We start from the raw sequence: 19404 nt of genomic DNA, 5'->3' as shown, positions 1-19404 counted from the left end.
TAATACGGTCATACAGCAGAATAGATGCAGTGCCACCTGAGATATAGGAGAGCACCTCATGCCAAAAGACCACTAGTATAGCACACAACCACACCATGTGGAGGAAGTCCGCCCTAACCTGTTAACATCTGGGATACACCGCTCCCATGCAAAATTGTGTACTCTTTGCTGTCGTTCTAACGGAGCCCAGACAACTCCGCCATGTGGAGTCCTGCAATGCCCTATTCTTTTTCTCCTCCCACCATCCCTTAAGTATAGGGAACCCCCTATCCGTACCTTCCACCAAGACCAAAACATACTGTTTAAGGAGGTGTTTTAATATTTTCTTTAAACCAGCTCCTTGCTTGCAGATATCTGGACAGTGAAATATCTTGCTTGTGTGTTGTACGCGTGTGGGGACTAGATACTTGGCGGTAAATTGCTTGTTTTTCCTTTGAAGATTTCTTGCCCTTGCGACCGTTATTGTAGTATCAAGCATGGCAGCATATAATACCTTATGACAAGAATCTTTTTGGGTGGGTCACGCAGGAGCGGCCGCTCTTGTGAAGTGAGGGTCGAGGGGAGGTAGGACACAAAAAAAGACTATAAAAAAAAAGTAATTGACCTATTCTGACGGCCGCCGCCTTCCACACAATCCTCGCGGCCGCCGCCTTCCACACAATCCTCGCGTCCTTGTCCGGAACCTGGTGCACACTGATCAGGCTCCCAGCTCCCAATCCCAGCTCTGTTCATATGCTGGCAATCCAAGGGATTGGTTTTAGCGCCTTGATTCGGCGCTCACACAGAGTGGGAACCTGTGATGGTTTCTCTGCCCAGCTGTACAGCACAGCTAGGTGGAGAAAGGCTAAGTGCGCAAGATGGTTTAGCCGGCCCTCTGAGCCAGGCCAAACCATCATGCCCATTAAGCAGTGCCCACCACAGCCCCCACCCCCGTCGCTGCAGCGTCACTGTGGCAGTCCCCCGCCCGGCTGGCAGGCAGCCTGCGACGCTCTTCTGCCATAACGGAGGAGCCGCCATTGGTTGGGTGTTTTAACTGATTGTACTTAAGCAGTTAAATAATCCAGATTGAGACTGTGGTTATTTGTAAAATGTCTTCATCTTCCAGAATTGAAGATCCCTTGCTTAATTCTGGATCAGTTCTATTGTGACTAAACAAACCTTATGTGTTTTTTTACCTCACACAATAGCTTCAAATGAGATATTATCATAGTATAAATGAATGAAATGGGACTTCCAAACCGCACAGCTACCCCCAGGACTGTCCCGGCACTATGTTTAAAGTAGCCGCAGTTGCAACCTCCACAACTGTACTTGATGAAAGAACCAAATCTTTAGTTTTTTCGTAAACGGGTCACGGGATGTTACTAAACGTTACTCCATAGGGAGTTTATTCCAGGTCACTGATCACAGATAGGAAAGGGTCCTTCTGCCTATTCTAGTGTGACGGACGTTAGGCCTTTGTATCCTATTCTATTCTCCAGGATTTATAAAGCGCCTGGCTACACGAGAGGGGCTCCTAGTGCTCATATAGCAATCGGGTCCTCTAACTTAGCTGACAGTTACTCAAAAAGAATAGTTTTTCACATTTTTCTGAATTTTAGTTATAACTCAGTTTTCCTAATTTGCAATTGGAGAGCATTCCAAAGCTTGGCAACAATGGAAGCAAAAGTCCGACCCCCAGCTCTTGCTTTCTCTATCCTAGGGACTGTTAGCAGCTGCTGGTTTGTAGAGCGTAGAAATCTTGAAGGATTGTGGGGTGTAAGTAGTCTCTGTATCAACTTGGGTCCTTTTTTAATACACCGCTCTGTGAGCATGGCAAGTGTCTTGAAGTGAATTATTTTTAGCACTGGAAGCCAGTGCTAGGTTACCAGTGCTGCAGTTGCCAATTGATCTTTAGGGAGTTTTAGCAGAATGCGGGTTGCAGCCTTTTGTATGACCTGCATTCTTTTAGAACTGACTTGGGACTCGCAAGATATAGGGAATTCCCATAGTCGAGAGATTACCAGGCCTTGCACCACTATTCTGCATGCTGATTCTGGCAGCCACCGCAGTAGCCTTCCCAAAGTCAGGAGAAAGCCAAAGCAGGTGGCTGCCAATTCCTTGACTTGAATTTCCTTAGTAGCTTCCTGTCAAACCAGACTCCTAGACTTTTTACCTCTGTTTTAGGGGAGGGGTTGACCACCCCGTAAGATTGGCCAGTTCATCTCCATCCACCTGGTGGGGTGGTTTCCCACTACCATCAGCTCAGTTTTATCCCCATTTAATTTGACTGATTGCAGCCATCCAATCTACTACGTGCAAGAGGCAGGTGTTAAGGAGGGTGAAAGTACTTTCAGTTTGATGAAAGATACTGATATTAATTTGAGCATCGTCACCATAGGATATCGACAAGAAGCAGTAAGTCTTTATGATCTCTGCTAGTGGAAGGACATACAAATTGAACAAAGTCGGACTTAATGAGGAGCCTCGAGGCACTCCACATTTGAGGGAATGAATATTTGACTGCCTATCATCTTCGTATAATTGAAACGTTTTATTTTGGAGGAAAGAGATCAGTCATTTAAGTGCTGTACTGGTAATCCCTCCTTTCACTAGTCTTTTGACCAGTGTTAGATCCGAGACAGTGTCAAATGTGGCTCTTACTGTAGGATCAAGGTCGAGGAACCACCTTTGTCCAAAATTGCCCTAAGTTCCTCCATAGCTGCTTGGAGGGCAGTTTCTATACTGCGATCTAGTCGAAATCCTGCTTGAGAAGGGTGCAAAATTCCGTTTGACTCCAAGTATAGGAATAGATTTTTGTTTACAAATTGTTCCAGGAACTTGCTGGATCCCAACAGGAGAGAAATTGAGCTATAGTTTTCACATAATGATGGATCTGCCAAGGGCTTTTTTAATAATGGCTCGAATATGACATGTTTCCATATTGAATGAACCATACCAGACTTCAGTGAGTGGTTAAACATGTCAGCAGGAGTGTGGAGTTTAATCAAAAAAATCTACACGACTATGGGACAGCTTGCTTTACAAACCTACTTGTCCTGTAAATAAATCCACTTATCCCTTTGGTGCCAAATAGGCAATGGCAAATTACATAAAAGCTCTGATAGCCTTTCTGATTATTCCAGGGCTCCTACTATATTAGGGTTTGAATTCTAGCAATATCCTTATTTTGCCACCTTTCCACAGATCTACATTTACATGCTGGGACCGGAGGTAGCGTTAAACAATGTTCCAGGGTCAGAATGCCCTGTCGAGTCTTTGAAAACCATCTAAATTGCATATTTTGGCCAGATCTTCCCCAGTCTTTTTCCATACTGAGAAAATTTGGAAATTTACTCCTGACAATAGCAGAAGTAAAGCTACTTCCAGGGTTGGTAAAAAGTGGTTGGAGAGAAAGTGAACTTGTAATGCTCAACAGATTTTTGAATGAGCAAATATACACCTGCATATTTGCCCGTACTAAAAAGCAATTCACAAATATTTTCCAAGAGTACGATTTCCTGGCCTACTTCTGTAAATTCTTGTGAATTTATGAAAGCTGTAAATCTGCACTAATGACAGGACGTATTCCATGGGTGCAATTTTGTTGCTTTGTTTAAGAATTGTGCCCCATATTAGGTCTGTAGTTAACCAAAATCTTTTAAAAAAAAATTTTTTATTGCAATTCTATCTATCTATCTATCTGCTTCCTCTCTTTTACAAGGAGCATATCGGTACACAAAGTAATTTTGTTCAGTGCCAAGGAGTACTTTGACAATGTTTGTTTTTTGAGACCAAACATTATTATTGCTTTTTGCCAATGGTTATGATAATTGTGAAGGCCTGGCAGCTCTCACAAAGTTTTACAAAAACCATTTCGAAACAAGAGCCTCATTTACAAAAACTTAAGGCTGACTACCAATATCAGACCTATTTGCTTTGCCATTGCTTGTTTGTTTTCATGTTTTCCATTTTCTTGGTGAAACTAGTTGAACTGATTTCCTATAATGAATATTTGAATACTTGCATGCATCAGCACATTTTACTAAATGATGCTTCAAAGAAATGTCGTATACAATTTCACAGTAGTTAAGCTAAACATTTTTTTCCTGTTTGCATTTTCTATGAACATATATTTTGTTTTGGAAGTAAAGGATCATAACTCTTACTTTCAAGCTTCTGCAGATATTTTCATCTAATTAGAGAGGATTGATGTAGCCTAATATTGTTCAACTTTACAAACGTGTGTACACATGTTTACACTGGAACCACTGTCAGAAGTGCAGTCTGAGCTTACATTTCATTAGTGTTCACTCTAATAAGAAAGGCTTTGTATTAATGTACCATAAATACAAGTTCAAACAGCATTAACATATGGGCACATCTATTACCTTAACCTCAGACAATGCCCTGTAAACTGGCAGCCAAAAGTCCTTCTTATTCTAAAGCCAAAACAAACTTGAAAACGTGTTGCCTTTGACCCCAAACAATATGTCCTTAGAGTCACGCAATAGGAGTTCCACACCCCTTTATCAGTCAAAGTGGAGACAACTGGTATCCCACCTTTGGGTAAAAGGCCATGAGCGGGATCCTGAGGGGAACCTGATTGAAAAGATAACAGAATTTCCTGTCTATCTTCCTGTGTAATTTTTGGAAAAGTATGGAGTTTTCCATGCCCCAGCTCCAAGAGTGCAGTTGTTCTTTCATCTCCTCCCAATGTTCGGAGGATGTTATCGACCTTCTCCAAGAAGCTGGCCAGTAAGTTACACTTTGCCTCTGAGGGCGGGGGTCTGGATTTATTGTTCACCAAGTTGTACAGTTCATTAAAGGAATTAGATGCATTTTTGATTTTATCAGCAAAGTAATTAACTCTAGCTTCCCTGATGCCATAGTGGTACGTTTTTGCTGCCTTCTTATAGTCCTTTTTACTTGCATCATCGTAACTTGTCCTCCGTTCCCTTTCTAACAGCTTGATTCTTTTTTTTTGTTCCATGGGGTTTCGTAAAGAACTATGGCGCGCTCCCTCTGCGGTGTGAGGCTTTTTGTTGTTTTAAAGGTACCAGGAAATTAAGGACATTCCGTATCCATATCTCAAGACTGTGACATCTGTTAGCTATGTCTACTGTCATTTCGGGGATGGTGTTGGTTAGTGTGATGTCCGAAGCGCCTAGGCCCAGTTTAGACCAGTTCCGCCTAGTACTGGAGTTATTGGTTGCCATAACTGTGTGGGTTAATCTGGTCACTTAAAAAGGTATTATTTTATGATCTGACCATATAATATCTGTTGGGTCCCCTGTGATTAGTTCAGGTATGTTTGAAAGGATTGGGGTCAAGTAGATGACCCAGATTGTGGGTGGGGGCTTTGAGGTACATTAATAATACTTAGTAGTTTCGTTATTGTTGTTTCAAGATGGAGGTTAAGGTCCCCCTAACACTAAGAAGTTTGCTGTCCGCAGATTATGTTCTGCCTCAACATCTGGGAGTGCTTGTATAAACTGGGTAGCCGGGTCCGATTATCGGTATATAAGTAGCCCAGAGAAATTAAGGTAGGGGTTAGTTCCAGGCAAAATAACAGGCCTTCACATCAAGGGGATCACATTTAGCTTAGATCTCCTTTTTAGGTCTCGCCTACACAGTGCGCATGTGCTGCATAGGAGGGCCTTTAGCCGTCGCTCTCCTCATTTTCAAACACACACTCGTGCTTGTGGCGGCATCCATCTTGCGGGAGCGAGCAAGGGCACGCCACAAGCACGAGTGCAGTGCTTGAAAATAAGCAGACTGCTCTCCCAAGCGCGTGCTTGCGCTCGCCTCTCTCCTCGCCCACACATCCCGGACACTCACTCGCTCCGCCCTCTCCGTCTCAATCACAGACGTCAGATTACTGAAGCCATTGCTTGTTCTCCTCCTTAAATCGCTCGGCTCCCACGGGCAGTGGCTGTCTCTTCGCTCCCAAAAGTCTGCAAATAATTCACAAGCATGAGCAAAAACGGAGCAGGTGGGTGAAGATTATCAAAAACGGAAGAGCGGCGGGCCGGCTGTATACCTACGGCAACTCCGTGTGCACCTCGGTGCTATGCTGCCTTATTAATCCCCCTCTCCCCTCACATGGCTTACCCTGTCTTTCCACTCACCTGCCAGCCTCCACTCGCTTCTCCTGCCCCTCTGCCTATCCATGCCTCTGGCGCTCCTGCCCATTGGTTTCTTCTCCCTCCCTACCCGCTGTCTCACTCTCCTCTCACTTTCTATCACTGTTCCTCTCTCTACCTCTTATGCTAATTCCCTCGCATAAGTCACTCTCCTCTTACCGCTCGAGCCCCCTGTCTTGCTTTCTACCACACTCTTTTCCTCTGTAACATTGCCTCTCACCCTCTTTCTATCTATTTGGCCTCCTCGCCTCTGCATTGCTCCTTTCAACCATCATGTTCCTCTAGCCCCTCTTTTCTAGCTCTGTTACCTTCATCCCTTCCTCTCTGTGTTTCCCTCTCTCTTTCCTCTCCATATTGCATCCTCCTTTTCACAGTGTTCCCACCTTCTCGTTCCTACTTTAATTTGCACCAATATTTTCCTAACGGCTTCCCCCCTTCATTCGAGATTTTATCTTCCCTTGAAGCCCCCATCGCTGCCTTTTTGCGTCCCTGTCAGGTGCAGAAGACGGAGCCATGTTTCATGGAAATACAATTGCTGTTATTTTTTTTTTTTTTTAATCAAACAAATGGGTGCTTAGAAAACCGCATTAAATATATAATCGCTACAAACTAAGCATAAACAGTTGAGTCGCAAAATTCTGAGAGTTGTACCTGCTCCTGGAGGGCTCTGGTATCGCGCGCATCCTGCGTGAAAACACAACTGTTGCTCGACGCTGCCGGCTCGAGTGGCATGGATTCGCCTTCCATTTATTTATACGATTTATAAAGCACACAAATACCCGTGGGTGTCTCTAGAACTTTCTGCCACACTCCTGTCCCTACTTTGGGCGGCAAACTGCAAGAATTCTAGAATCACACTGAAGCGAACTGCAGCCGGGACTCAAGCGCCTCTCAAGGGCTCCAAATATCACACACACCAAGGGGCAGTGGTTTGACCCACACTTGCTCCAACCTTCAAGCTGTGTCCAACCTTTACTCCAAACTGCAGCCAGGATTGAAGCCCACCTCACACTGCAGAGTTCAAACATTCATCACAGTAACGCAAACTACAGCGTGCTCATCCTCACACTGCACAGGTGCAAATGTCAAACTCATGGAAGCTGGAGGGGTCTCAGGCTCCCACTCTGCCCAAAATGTAGGTGGCATCAACATTCACCCAACACTGCATGAAGTACTCAAGAGTAAAAACCTTAGTAACTCTCATGGAAACTGCAGGGGTCTCCTCCTCACACTCCCCTCAAACAGCTGTTGGGACCAACCCTCACCCCAAACTGCTGCCAGTTCTCTAGCTCACCTCGCACTGCAGTGTCTAAACATTAATTACACTCAAGCACACTACGGAGGGCTCATCCTCAAACGGCAGCTGAGACCAACCTTCACCCCACACTTCATGGAAGACTCAGCTTTAGTGCAGAGCGCAGGGGCCCAAATAGTGCCCTTACGCAAACTATAGAGGACACATTCCAGGATTGGCTTTAGGGAAATGCAACCAATGCGGCTGCACTGAGCTGACCTGGAGGGGGCGCTGACCTGAGGGGGCGTGCTGTGTTTAGCATAATTTAAGATTTAAAAGCACCTGCCGCAGAGTTTCTAGAGGGTCCAGGTTTTAGGCAGCAATAAAAACGTCAAGATAACTCTTGTGATTAATGTTCCTGCTAGACAGAGAGAGAGAGATGGAAGTTGTCTTGTGGCACTTTTGACTCGCTTTAAAGTAGAGTAGATGGTTAACATGCCTGCTGCAAAGAACAGGTCTGTATTTTATGTGGATAGCTGTGTGGATTAGTAAAGCCAGCCTTTACCAGCGCTTTAAAACAAATGAAATGGATTTGAGAAAGGGGCTATGGAGAGATGAAGAGCATTTTTGCCTGATGGTGGTGTATTCACTGTTTTCTTTTATCTTAACTTTTTTTATTTATTTACGCCTTTATCTTTCTCACAGTGCCTCTTTTAATCTTCTCTTGTTCCTGCCATTACTGGCTCTTGTCAGTTTTCTTTTTATTTTCTCATCCTCTGTTCTTTTCTTGCTCTGTTCTTATTTATCTTAGCGTTCTGTCCTTCCTTCTTTTCGCCACTCTTTATTTTCCCTTTTCATGTTTCGTGTTCAATGGTGATGACGGTGCTCTAAGTTGGATACAAAGAGGAGGGCGGAGTCTATAAAAGAGTAAAGAAGGGGTAAAAGTGCACTGCGGACTGTTACTCACTTTTTGTGTAACACACTTCTGTGACTTTCATGGCCTAGTAGCGCTGGTAAGGGCTGCCTCTTGCTATAGCCCCATAGTACCCTCAAAATCTGGCATCTGTTAATTCTCCCCTAATATCTGTCCGTTACTCAAATTATAATTCTCGTACTGTGTCCTAATCTCTACTCTCCTGTTATTTATATCTGCCCCCAGTCAAAAAAAAATAACCTATAACCAACACTAGGACAGGAACAAGTTGCCAACACTAAACGTTTTTTATATATATTTTTATTTTAATAAGGCCATTCAATTAGACATAATCTCATCTTAATTATAGAGAAGGTAAAAAAAAAAATGATTATAACACTTTTTTAATTATATCTTTCCAACATGCTGCACAGCAGCCACGCTGCTCCACACTATAGCTTAAACACATTAGCAAAACCAATAGCTCTGACTAAAGACTTATAAGGTTCCAAAGGCTAGACCTATTGGCTTTGCCAATGCTTGTGTATTTAGGATGGCTACTCCCCGTCATCTTTTACCTCTTTCTGTATCTCGCCAGGTGATTGCATAGCCCATGGGAAGGGTCATTGCAACATCAGTCATAGTGCCCTTCTGAAGCCAGGTTTATGTAAGGAACGTGGCTACTGGTTTCTCCCCCTCTAGGAAGGTAAAAAAAAGTCTAAACCCAGTTTGGGTAGAGACCTGCAGTTAGGTAGTTATAACTGCTAGTATTGTTTCTTAACATTATCCGTTTTCGGTCTACAGCATTAGGTATTGAGCCAGTCATAAACACTTAGCATTCTTCACAACTTAGGACTATGTTGTCGGGGTTAATTTTGTGCATGTATGCCCTACCTTTAGTGAAGCTGAGCGACTGTAATTACTTTGCAGATTAGCTTACCTTCTGCTTAAATTAGCAGGGGTCCTGGCCCTTGCTGGGTGCGGATGGGCGCGGACGAGCTTGCCTTTGGTGCACCTTCAGCCCAAAGGACTTTAAAGCATGAAGGGTTCCTTATTAGTATCTAAAGTTATTCAGAATCATTTGTTCCTCATAATGAACCAATTAATTTTAGATTTGGGGGAGGTTTCTCAAGATTGTATTTAAATGTATGTGTGAAATGGTCTAGTTAACACCCTCTTGCTCAAGCACCTTTAATTCAGTTCTTGAACTAAAGCATAAAAAGCAAACCTAAAATAAAATCAATGTTGGCGATCCCCCTTCTATAATGGCAGTTGAACCTACAAAAATTTACAGGTGAAGTTTTCATCCATCATACCCCTTCCTGCCGTCATTCTCAGAGCAGCTTCTGCTTGTCAAGGTGTCCAAACGTGTGAGCTGATCGCACACATTTGGGTGAGAGACCATTAATAAAGTAGCAGAGCTGTACAAGTTTAGCTTTTCGAACATGTTTTCATGAATTTCTCCTGGTATTCCCGTTTAAGGACCTTATTAGGAGTTCTTTGGCATTCCCAGGGCAATGCCTATGAAATAGGCACCACAATGGGACTGTCAAAGGCAGTACTGCAGAGCATTAACTGCTTCAGTCCATGCCATGCAGCTCCTGGAGTGCATGCACATGGTATAAAGGCACCAGGAGGGCCTGTAGCTAAGCTTACTATAACTCATGCACCCACAATGCACTGCTTATGACCTCACATATTACATCACTCATGACATGGTTAGTGACATCACTGTGGCATCCCAAATGACATCACTGTTGGTGACCGAGAGAGAGAGAGAGTGAGAGTGAACACTCAAACTTTTGAAAACACTCGCAATCTCTCTCTCTCTCTATATTATATATATCTATATCTATAATGTGTGTCTGCTGTATAGATGTTTCAGTGGGTGCATGACTGATTGTATACGTGACTGATTAGGTGTCTGCATGAATGTACGGGTGAGTGACTATAGAGTGTGAATGTATCAGTCTGTCATTTGGTGTTGAAGTAGCTGTATGGGTTGATAAGTACCTATGTGAGTGGCTGTAGTGGTGATTTATTGGTTATCTGAGTACCTGTATGGGTGTATGAATGTCTGCGTAGGTGGGTGAGGGTGTATGACTGCCTGAATGGAAGAGAGACTGGGTGAGTCCGTGGCTGTATGGGTTAGTGAGTGCATGTGTGAGTGGCTGTATGGGTCAGTGAGTGTGTATATGGTGTGTCGGTGAGTGAGTGCATGTGTCAGTGGTATATGGGTGAGTAACTGGGTATGTGAAAGGCGGTATAGGTGAGTGATGGAGTATGTGAGGGGCTGTATGGGTGTGTGTGTTCTTGTGTCATTGACTATAGGTGAGTGAGTACATGTTCGTATCTGTCCAAGTTAGTGTGTGTAACTGTATGGGGGAGTTAGTGACTGATTGACTGCATGGGTGAATGAGTAGGTGTCTGAATAGCTCTATGAGTGACTGACTCAGTGTGTGAGTGGGTGTATGAGTGGATATGTTAATGGCTGTATTAGTGAGTAAGATGGTGTATGAGTGGCTGTATGGGTAAGTGAGGGTGTGTGTGTGCTGATCTATAAATCAGTGAGTAATTGTAAGTGCTGCTATGGGTGTGTGAATGGGTTTAAGAATGGTAGTGTGGAAGTTGGAGTGGGTGGATGAAAGGTTATATGGGTGTGTGAGTGGCTGTGTCAGAGATTAGGTGCATGATGTCATCAGTGATGTCACTGACCATGTCATGAGTGATGTAATATGTGAGGTTTTAAGCAGTGCATTATAGTTAGCTCAGCTAACAAATACTGCTGAATTTCTATGGTTTTGGACGAGTGAAATGTCAGCCTAACTATAATGTACCTGTAAACTTTGTTTTTTTTCTCCAGTGCATTACCTATGAGTTTTTAACCAGTAGTTGCACTTGAAGAGTGGTGGGAAAAGGGGGCTGGACCTACACCCAGCTCTCAGAAATCCCACTGTGTAGGACTTACAGGAGGTACTAGGAGGGCTTCTTGGTCCCCACGGTCCCTCAGAAGTAAAGGGTATTTCATGTCCCAACCAGCAGTGCATAACGAGCCGCGTTTGCAGAGTGGTAAAGAAAGGGGACGTGGCCTCCAAAGACCTCTTGGAAATCCTACTATGTGGCACTTACTGGAAATAACAGGAGGGGGAGTTGGCCTCCAAAGACATCCTTGGGGCCCACTACCCCTCCTGTTACCTCCAGTAAGTCCCACACAGCAGGATTGCTGAGGCCACGCTCCCTTACTCCACCACTCTGCAAATGTGCCTCCTGATGCACTACTAGTAGGGTGATGAAGTGCCCTCTGCTATTGAGGGTCGTTTGAGGCCAACTAGCCCTCCTGTTACCTCCAGCAAGTTCCACACAGTGGGTTTGCTGAGAGGTTGTTGGTGGCAACACCCCCTTTCTCCACCACTCTGTAAATGTGCATCCTGACACACTACTAGTTGGGGGATGAAGTACACTTGGCTCTTCAGGGTCCTTTGGGTCCAACTAGCCCTCCTGTTACCTCCAGTAAGACCCACACTGGTAGATTGCTAAGAGGTCATCAGTGGCCACGACCCCTTTCTTCACAACTCTGCAAATGTGCCTCCTGGTGCACTACTTGTTGGGGGGAAGAAATCCACTTCAGTCCTGAGACCCTCAGGAGGCAAGGGGACCTAATCTCCCCACCAGCAGTGCACTGAGAGGCGCGTTTGCAGAGTGATGGAGGAAGGGGACGTGGCCTTCGACCACCTACTAGCAATCCCACTGTATGGGGCTGACTGGAGGTAACAAGAGTGTTTTTGGCCTATAAGGACCCTCAGCAGCCAAAGGGACGTCATTCTCCAACCAGGAGCATGTCAGGAGCTGTGTTTGCAGAGTAGTAGAGAAAGGGGTTGGGACCTTCAGCGCATTGCTGACTTTTTTTTTTTCGGATTATTTTTTAGGAAGGGGTGCTGCATGCACCTCCCCCCCCCCTTTCTGGCCCAAGGGACCGTGTCCCCTGGGGCCTACCCCATTTTTTCATGGTCTCAACCCAGGGCACCCACATTTTCCACGCTGGGGACTGCAGGTGGAGCCTCAAGGCCGTTGCGGGCCCGGCCGGCTCCCCCCCACCTCCTGCGGGAGCTTGCATTGCAATGGGATCCAAGGAGCTACTGACATGCAGCTCCCTGGATCTCAAATTTTTAAATATATTTTGTGGCCCTGTGGGGTTCCTGTGTGATCCCACCCCACTCTCAGCGGCCTAGGAGGGGTCAGGGTGTTTCTACCCTGCTCCCTTTTCTATTTTCTTTGTTAATCAACAACATTCAAGGTGGAGTGGAGGAGGAAATGCAAGGCAGAAAAACTGTGACATGGAGAAACCAGGGATGAAAAAGAATATGGAGGGGTGAAATAAAAGGCAGGGAGTATATTGTAGTGATGAAAGAGAGATAAGGTGAAATCAGGACTGCACTTCTTTGGTGTTAGTCGCACCTGACTTTTGATAGCACTGGCGTCTTGCTTCTGAGAAAAACTTTGAGCCCCGGTATTTCTTCTCTTACAAATTAAGCACTGGGTGACAACAACTCTGGCAGAGTGACCGATGTGCTTTTGAAAGCTGAGCTTGGGTCAGAAACGTCATTACCAACGCAGTACTAAGGCATTCTTGGAAGACCGGCGCAAGCATCTGTTTTTCATTTCCAGTCTTCTTTCCCGTTAGGCAGGAATACTGTCACAGACTCTGGCCAGGCTGCAAATTGAGAAATAATGTCATTGTTAATTTTCAAAGTCATTTCTTTTACATATTAAAATTGTTTTCGAAATTGATTATTTGGTAAAAACAGCCTTGAACTGCTTGCATTTTTTGCGTATGTTATAATATAATAAAGTGAAGTTGAAAACAGACACGTCCCATGATACTTTTAACCTAGCGATATTGGCCTTAATATATTCTATAAAAAATGGCAGTGACAAAAGTAATACATAATGTGATTTCTTAAAATAATAGTGTCAAGGGTTTTCTACGACCAGCTCAAAGATCCTCTCTGGTCCAATCAAATCTATACAAAATATGGCTTCACATGTCCCCAGAGCGATCTAGCAAGCCAGGTAAAATCAACAAATGGCATTTGGAAAATAATGACGTAAACATGATATAAATAAAATACATTAAAAAGCAACGGTGTGCAGCATTCAACTCATTGTTAGGATGTCACCGGGCCACTTACTGAGAAAAATCCCTTCTCACTTGGATTACCCTTGCTAGATTGTTTAATTAATTTCTTTTTCCAGGAGCAAAGCATCATGCTTAGATTTCCATAAGCTATTTCAGTAACTTTAAGTTCATGATTTACTTTTTCCTTCACTTTTGCAGAAATGTGCAGTCATTATATGTTGATGGCAGTAGGGAAATTAAAAGCTGTTGTAATGTCAATAAACCTTGGCACGACCTCCGATTTTTGTTTGTTAAATCTGAAGATATTTGCTTATCCTTTCCTCGGGGTGTACATCCAGCTGTGGCTGGGGGAGTAGAAACAAGGTATGGCAATGTTTGGCAGGGTGGGTTCTGACCTGCCTTGCTTCAGAGTCTCTGGCATATGCGGGCTGCATCTTGCCTGCATTCTTTTAATAATCCGAAAACGCCAGTCTTCAAGAATGAAACATTTTTAGGACAAGGACTTGAACTTTTTCTTTTCTGTGTGTGTAGAAAATTGCAAAATGGATTCAAGCACAAAATAACTTGACATCATTTTACGGTACGTAGTCACTTTGTGGCTTATAATTTTCCTCAGAGATTATTTTAAATCGACCGTGTTCCCTATGACCAGAAAACATCATGCACATGAACAATTGCAACATTAGGTTTAAAAAGAAGATACTTAAAAATCCTAAATGTTCGTATACAAATAAACACAAAAGCAAAGCTAAACCTGTCCCTCAGGTTTTAGCAATATTGAAGTGCTTGTTGTGTGCTTTGTTGGCTGAAAATGTTGTCTGTGTTGTTTTCCATGTTTCGTGGCTTGACTTGATGCTTCTCAAAAGCGCCAGCCTCCAAAGCGCATCCGCAAGGACTGTTGCAAGAAACAGCTTTTTTAGAGTGGCATTTTCACTTTTGTTTTCATGAGCACTTTTATGTACTGAATTCTAGAATATCTTCTACAAAACAAAGGACATTTTATAGAAGAATCTTCGGATTCAGGAGCAGATATTTGTAATACCTGTTACCTTCACAGTGAGGTTTGATTGGGGGTTATTCTGTATGGTAATTCACCTTTGTGTCTTGATTTCTTTCTACTCTCAATTTAGGATGTCAGTCTGAGACACCCTTTTCATGTCAGCACTAATTTACGAAAATGCTAATCTGCATCATGTGCCAGAATGGCAGACATCAGTCAAAGCGCTCATTTAAAACTGATGGTACTAAGCAGGGTGGTTCTATAGAAAGCTACAGTCAGTTAGATGTGTTGAAAGAACAACCCTTTCAACTTAAATTGAACTTAATGCAAAGATCTTGCAGGTGCTAGCCGGAGTTAAAACTCGTATAGAAAGTCTGGGTGTTAAAATTAATTGTTTTATGTGTAAAGTCAAACACACTTAAGGCAGAACTATATCAAATAAATAATCTGTTTGAATTGATGAAGCCAAACTGAGAATTTCGAATTCTGAAGATACGTTAGAGCAAACGATGGCTACAGTAAAACCACATTAATGCACATGGAAGCCAAAAATGAGGCTCAAGTACTGTTTACGCAATAAGAATGTACACATTGTCAATAGACAACTGAAATATTCTTCTACATGGGGCACATAGTTGGTACCCGTATTACTCAACTTTTTGATCCTGCTTTGTTGTCCGAGTTCTTTTCAGTAAAAAGGTGCTTACATCCTTGATATTTAGGGTCTTAATTGCCAAACTTCTAAACTACAGAGATTGAGATTCTGTGGCCAGGTAATCTGGAGACCTCTTGTGGCAGGGATAGGTTATGCATGTTTTTTCTACTGTCTGGTAAGTTCTCTGCAACCATAAAATCTGCAAACGTATTTCTAGCAATGGTGCTTTTACAATATGTTGCTAAAGCACATTTCTTTGACCCACCCAAGTCCGCACAAGTACAGAACTCAATATTGCCACTAACCATGCTTTCTGAGCCAAGAATAAAGCACAAGGCACTTCGATCACCGCCAAAGTGAACCACCTTATGATCTGGTTTAATATCCTGTATCCCTAAAGGTTTTCCATTGCCAGTACTTAATATTATGTGGTTTGTCTCAAGGTGTGAATTCATTTCTGTAAATATTTTTTATTTTCGTTCTGTGTAATGGGGTGTTCCACCATCACCTGTGAGTTTTCAGTGGTGGAAGATGCTCCCGTGAATACATCAACTGTTCATTTGTAGTCCTCTATTTTCCGTACATGTACATTAAGGGGCTCCTCCCTCATAGGTCACCTCCACTTTCAAATAGGAAGTCCTATATGTATGCAATGATGTGGTTTCAGGCTTGCTTAGGAAGCATAACTAAGGTGGATGTATGGGGGTTTAGGAGCAAAATGAGAAGCCTTTGCGGGGGTGAGTTGAGAGTATTGATTAAATGAGATTAGCCCTTGTTTTTTTGCCTCTTGCCTGGTGGGGGAGAACGTGGACATATGTTAAGTGTGAAGCGGTTGTAGGCTAATCTGTAAGGAGGAGAGTGAAAAGTCAGAAGAAAGTGTAAAATTAGACACAATAACTAATCGCACCCTACCACATATTAGGAGTCAGGCCATTTTAATATTAAGCAATGGTAAGGGAAAAGAGGATGAGTGGAACTGCACCAGAAGCAGGAAAATAGAGGAAGAGGGACATGTATGTGAGGCATCAACAAACTACTCCATTTGCGAATCTCTTAAGGACTTACACTTCTCCCAAGGCACCGTCCTTGCTTCTCCCAGTCTGGTGGTGGTTTGGGTCGGAGCCCTGTGAAATCAACAAACCTCATTTTTTAATACATCAGGGCATACAGGCACTGCCACCTAAAGTAGACATTTACGCTGACCCCCTTGCGCTCCAAGAGTGCTGTCCGAGTACATGCTGCCTTCCAGCAGTAGATGCTTCCATAGCTCGTCTGATTTGTTCAGTACTTAAGTGTCCAGGTGGATTTGATAGCCTTCGGTCATATTGTAGAAAGATCAGGTGGGACTTCGGAGAGGGCAACAGCAGCACAGCATTTTCCATGTCATGTGTCAGTGGTTGCTTGAAAAGAGATCCATATTTCTCCTTCACATGTTTTGCTGCACACAGTCAGTGATTATTGGAGTGGATGGCTAATGCCTGGAGGCAGAGCTGTTTGCACGGGAGACCTATTTACGCCGCATCAGAAGATAAGGTCAACCTTTTCTTATATTTCTTTTCCTGACACTTTTTTGTCTTTGAATTATTTTTTGTTGTAATTGACACGAATAATTTGCAGAAACGCATTACTTTCATGAACGTTCTAGTATTCATCAGTTTGGTATTGAAAACAATCATGGGTTTCAATTTTTGATGCATTTGTACTTCACAACATTTGTGCGTTCTTGGAATGGAGGTTGTCATGTGAAGAAGATCCTTGATGTTTTGCGTCTTCTCTAACACATGTTTTTGTAAGTCATTTTGATGTTCCATGAAAAATGTCATTAAATGTATTTGTATCAAACTATGTTTTAAAGTTTAAAAGAATGACTTTTTTTCTACTTTATAGCTGAAACTTTGGAACAAATTCAGGATTTCGAACATTCCATCACTGATATTTATAGATGCCTCCACAGGAAAAGTTGTGTGCAGGAATGGTCTGTTAGTCATCCGAGATGATCCAGAAGGTAAGCTACTCAATATGATCCTAAAAGATCTAATTTCGGTCATTAGGAACTCCATCTCATTTATGTGTGGTGAACAATCTACATCTTTCTTTCACTTACTATTGTTTTTTTTTTTTAAGTTCCCCATTTTCTTTCCTATGTATGTGTGTATATTTGGGGATATGCGTCACAGAGGTGGCGATGGTGCCTCATTAGTAGTGGTTGAGTTACACTTTACACTGTCTTTTTATCACTAATGCATTTGTCACCATTAGATGCATTAGCTCAAAACTTACTCCACAAAATCTTACTTACATGTAGTTTTAATATTGGAATGTTTGCTGAAAATTAGAGGAGTTTTTGTGAAATCCCAAAAGTTGAATGCCATACTTTATTACTTTGTTTCGTGTAATTATAGTCAGTAGTATTTGAGCTAAATAAAAAAAATATTTGTAGATAGCTTGTTACTTAGGTTTATAAACTCCTTTTCACAGTTCAACCTTTGTGCACATTTCAGAAAATCGTGCTAAAACTAGTCCGAGTTAAAGAAAAAAAGGAGAAAAGGACACACAAAGTATGGCATACTGAGCACAGAATGTGGCTGAAGGACCCTTCTTGTACAGTATTTGACAGGCATGGCCACAGCACAAGTTTCAGGCACTGGGACAGTGGTACGGACCACAGAGTGTACTTCGGAGTTGTAAAAAAAAAAAGCCTTAAACATTCCATGCAAAAAACTTCTAGGACATCATGTTTATGCTTGAAAACCTGAAAACCCTGAAATTAAGCATTTTTTTAGATCCCCAACTTCAGATTGGTGTAAGATAAAATAATTCAAATTAATTCCAGCCTATTCTCCTTAAGAACTTAAAACTGTAAAGCAAAAAACATATTATTTGATATTGTTAATATGTTTATATGATTTAAACAAGAAAACACTTGGAAAAAACCAAGATTGATTTACCAAACAAAGAAAATAATATATATTGTATTTTTTACATCTCGCATACAGTGGTAATGGCTAGCCCTATGAAATTAGGTTTGATGTCACTGATGACGTTACTAGTGACATCACTCAGGCAAATGTATTTCAACAGCCATATTAAGCAATTAGAGCCCTCGCAGAGCTTGCATAAAGAAGGAAGGCAGCTGTAGTTTTAAACCCAAATAAGGTATTCTCCCAGATATAAATGTAGCTGTAGGCCTACAGTCAGCAGCTAGATATCCTTGTAGTGATTATATTTCTGTTGAAAGGCAATTGTAAAGAAATTCTGATCTGCAAATTGTGTAAGAAAGTCCGCGACAATAGTATTATAGGTGTAAACCTGCCACGCTCTGACCCCAGAGTGTTCCCTAGGCATAGGGACTGAGAACATGGTTAATATGGTGATCATATAGGTTGTGTGTTTTTTGTCCTCCAGTCTCAGCAGTAGATCAGTTTCCCTACGTATCACAATAGGCCATGGTTGACTCAGCATACCGGCGTCTAGGAACACATCAGGGAAAAAGCTGTACAGGGTGGATGGTTGCAGACTACTGGACAGTAACAGATATTGAGTAGGCACGCTGGACACTAATCAGAGGTAAGAAGGAGGCCCACGGCGCTGTTAGCATTGTATAAAGAAATCCACCAGGGGCTGGCAGCATGCCGTGTGGCTGGGTGCTGGGATTGTAACTGGGAGAAAACTGTTGTGGGAGACATGGGGATATGAAAATAGGACGTGTAGTCTCAACTAGCTCCACAAGAAATGATCCATAGGGCCCAGTTACTGCAGCATGGTTGATCAGTTGGAAGACGGTGGATTCAAGTAGTGGAGTGGTGCAGCACCCATACAGTCCCTGTCCCTACCAAGGATGTAAGTGAGAGTACTCATTAGTGGGCAAGGGAGCCAAGGTCGCAGAGAGTGCAGCTCTGCAATCTCTGAAAACAGCATCAAATAGAGGGGAGCATAAGGAACATTGATGACTGCAGGAATTGAGGAATACGGTCCAGATAAGGGATCCATCCAACACAGCACCCTGCACCCAGAGCCCGGCCTGCACACGGACAACAGAGGCGCATAGCAGAATTCACCTGGTAAGGAGTCATCAAAGCTCTGAGCTTGCATAACGACACTTGCGAGACTTGCAAGATTGCAGTGAAGCTGGGCAGGCATACATAAGTGCAGGTTAAATTTGGCAAGGCTTGGAAGATTATATGTGAGAGCACAGAACACACCCTCAGAGGTCAGAGCCTAGATGCAAGAGTGACAGAACAACACTAGTGCTGCCCTAAGAATAACTGGCCTGAGACCAGGGCTCAAACCAGAGCTGACCATACCTTCTTTCCCATGGTGGCAGGAATGGTCCACAGGAC

The 19404-nt window shown here is 43.0% G+C and overlaps 1 protein-coding gene across 1 annotated transcript in view; it reads left to right on the top strand.

The window, feature by feature from the left end:
• NXN (nucleoredoxin) overlaps positions 1-19404 on the top strand; it is a 592564-nt gene that overhangs the window by 270024 nt on the left and 303136 nt on the right. Inside the window, exon 2 of the mRNA XM_078679884.1 lies at positions 16952-17069. Coding sequence (XP_078536010.1) covers positions 16952-17069 — 118 coding nt within the window. The remainder of the gene's footprint in view (positions 1-16951; positions 17070-19404) is intronic.

Source organism: Lissotriton helveticus, chromosome 3_1 (assembly GCF_964261635.1).
Source record: "Lissotriton helveticus chromosome 3_1, aLisHel1.1, whole genome shotgun sequence".
Taxonomy (NCBI): domain Eukaryota; kingdom Metazoa; phylum Chordata; class Amphibia; order Caudata; family Salamandridae; genus Lissotriton; species Lissotriton helveticus.
Note: the sequence above shows the minus strand (reverse complement) of the source record. Positions and strands in the feature narration are given on the sequence as shown.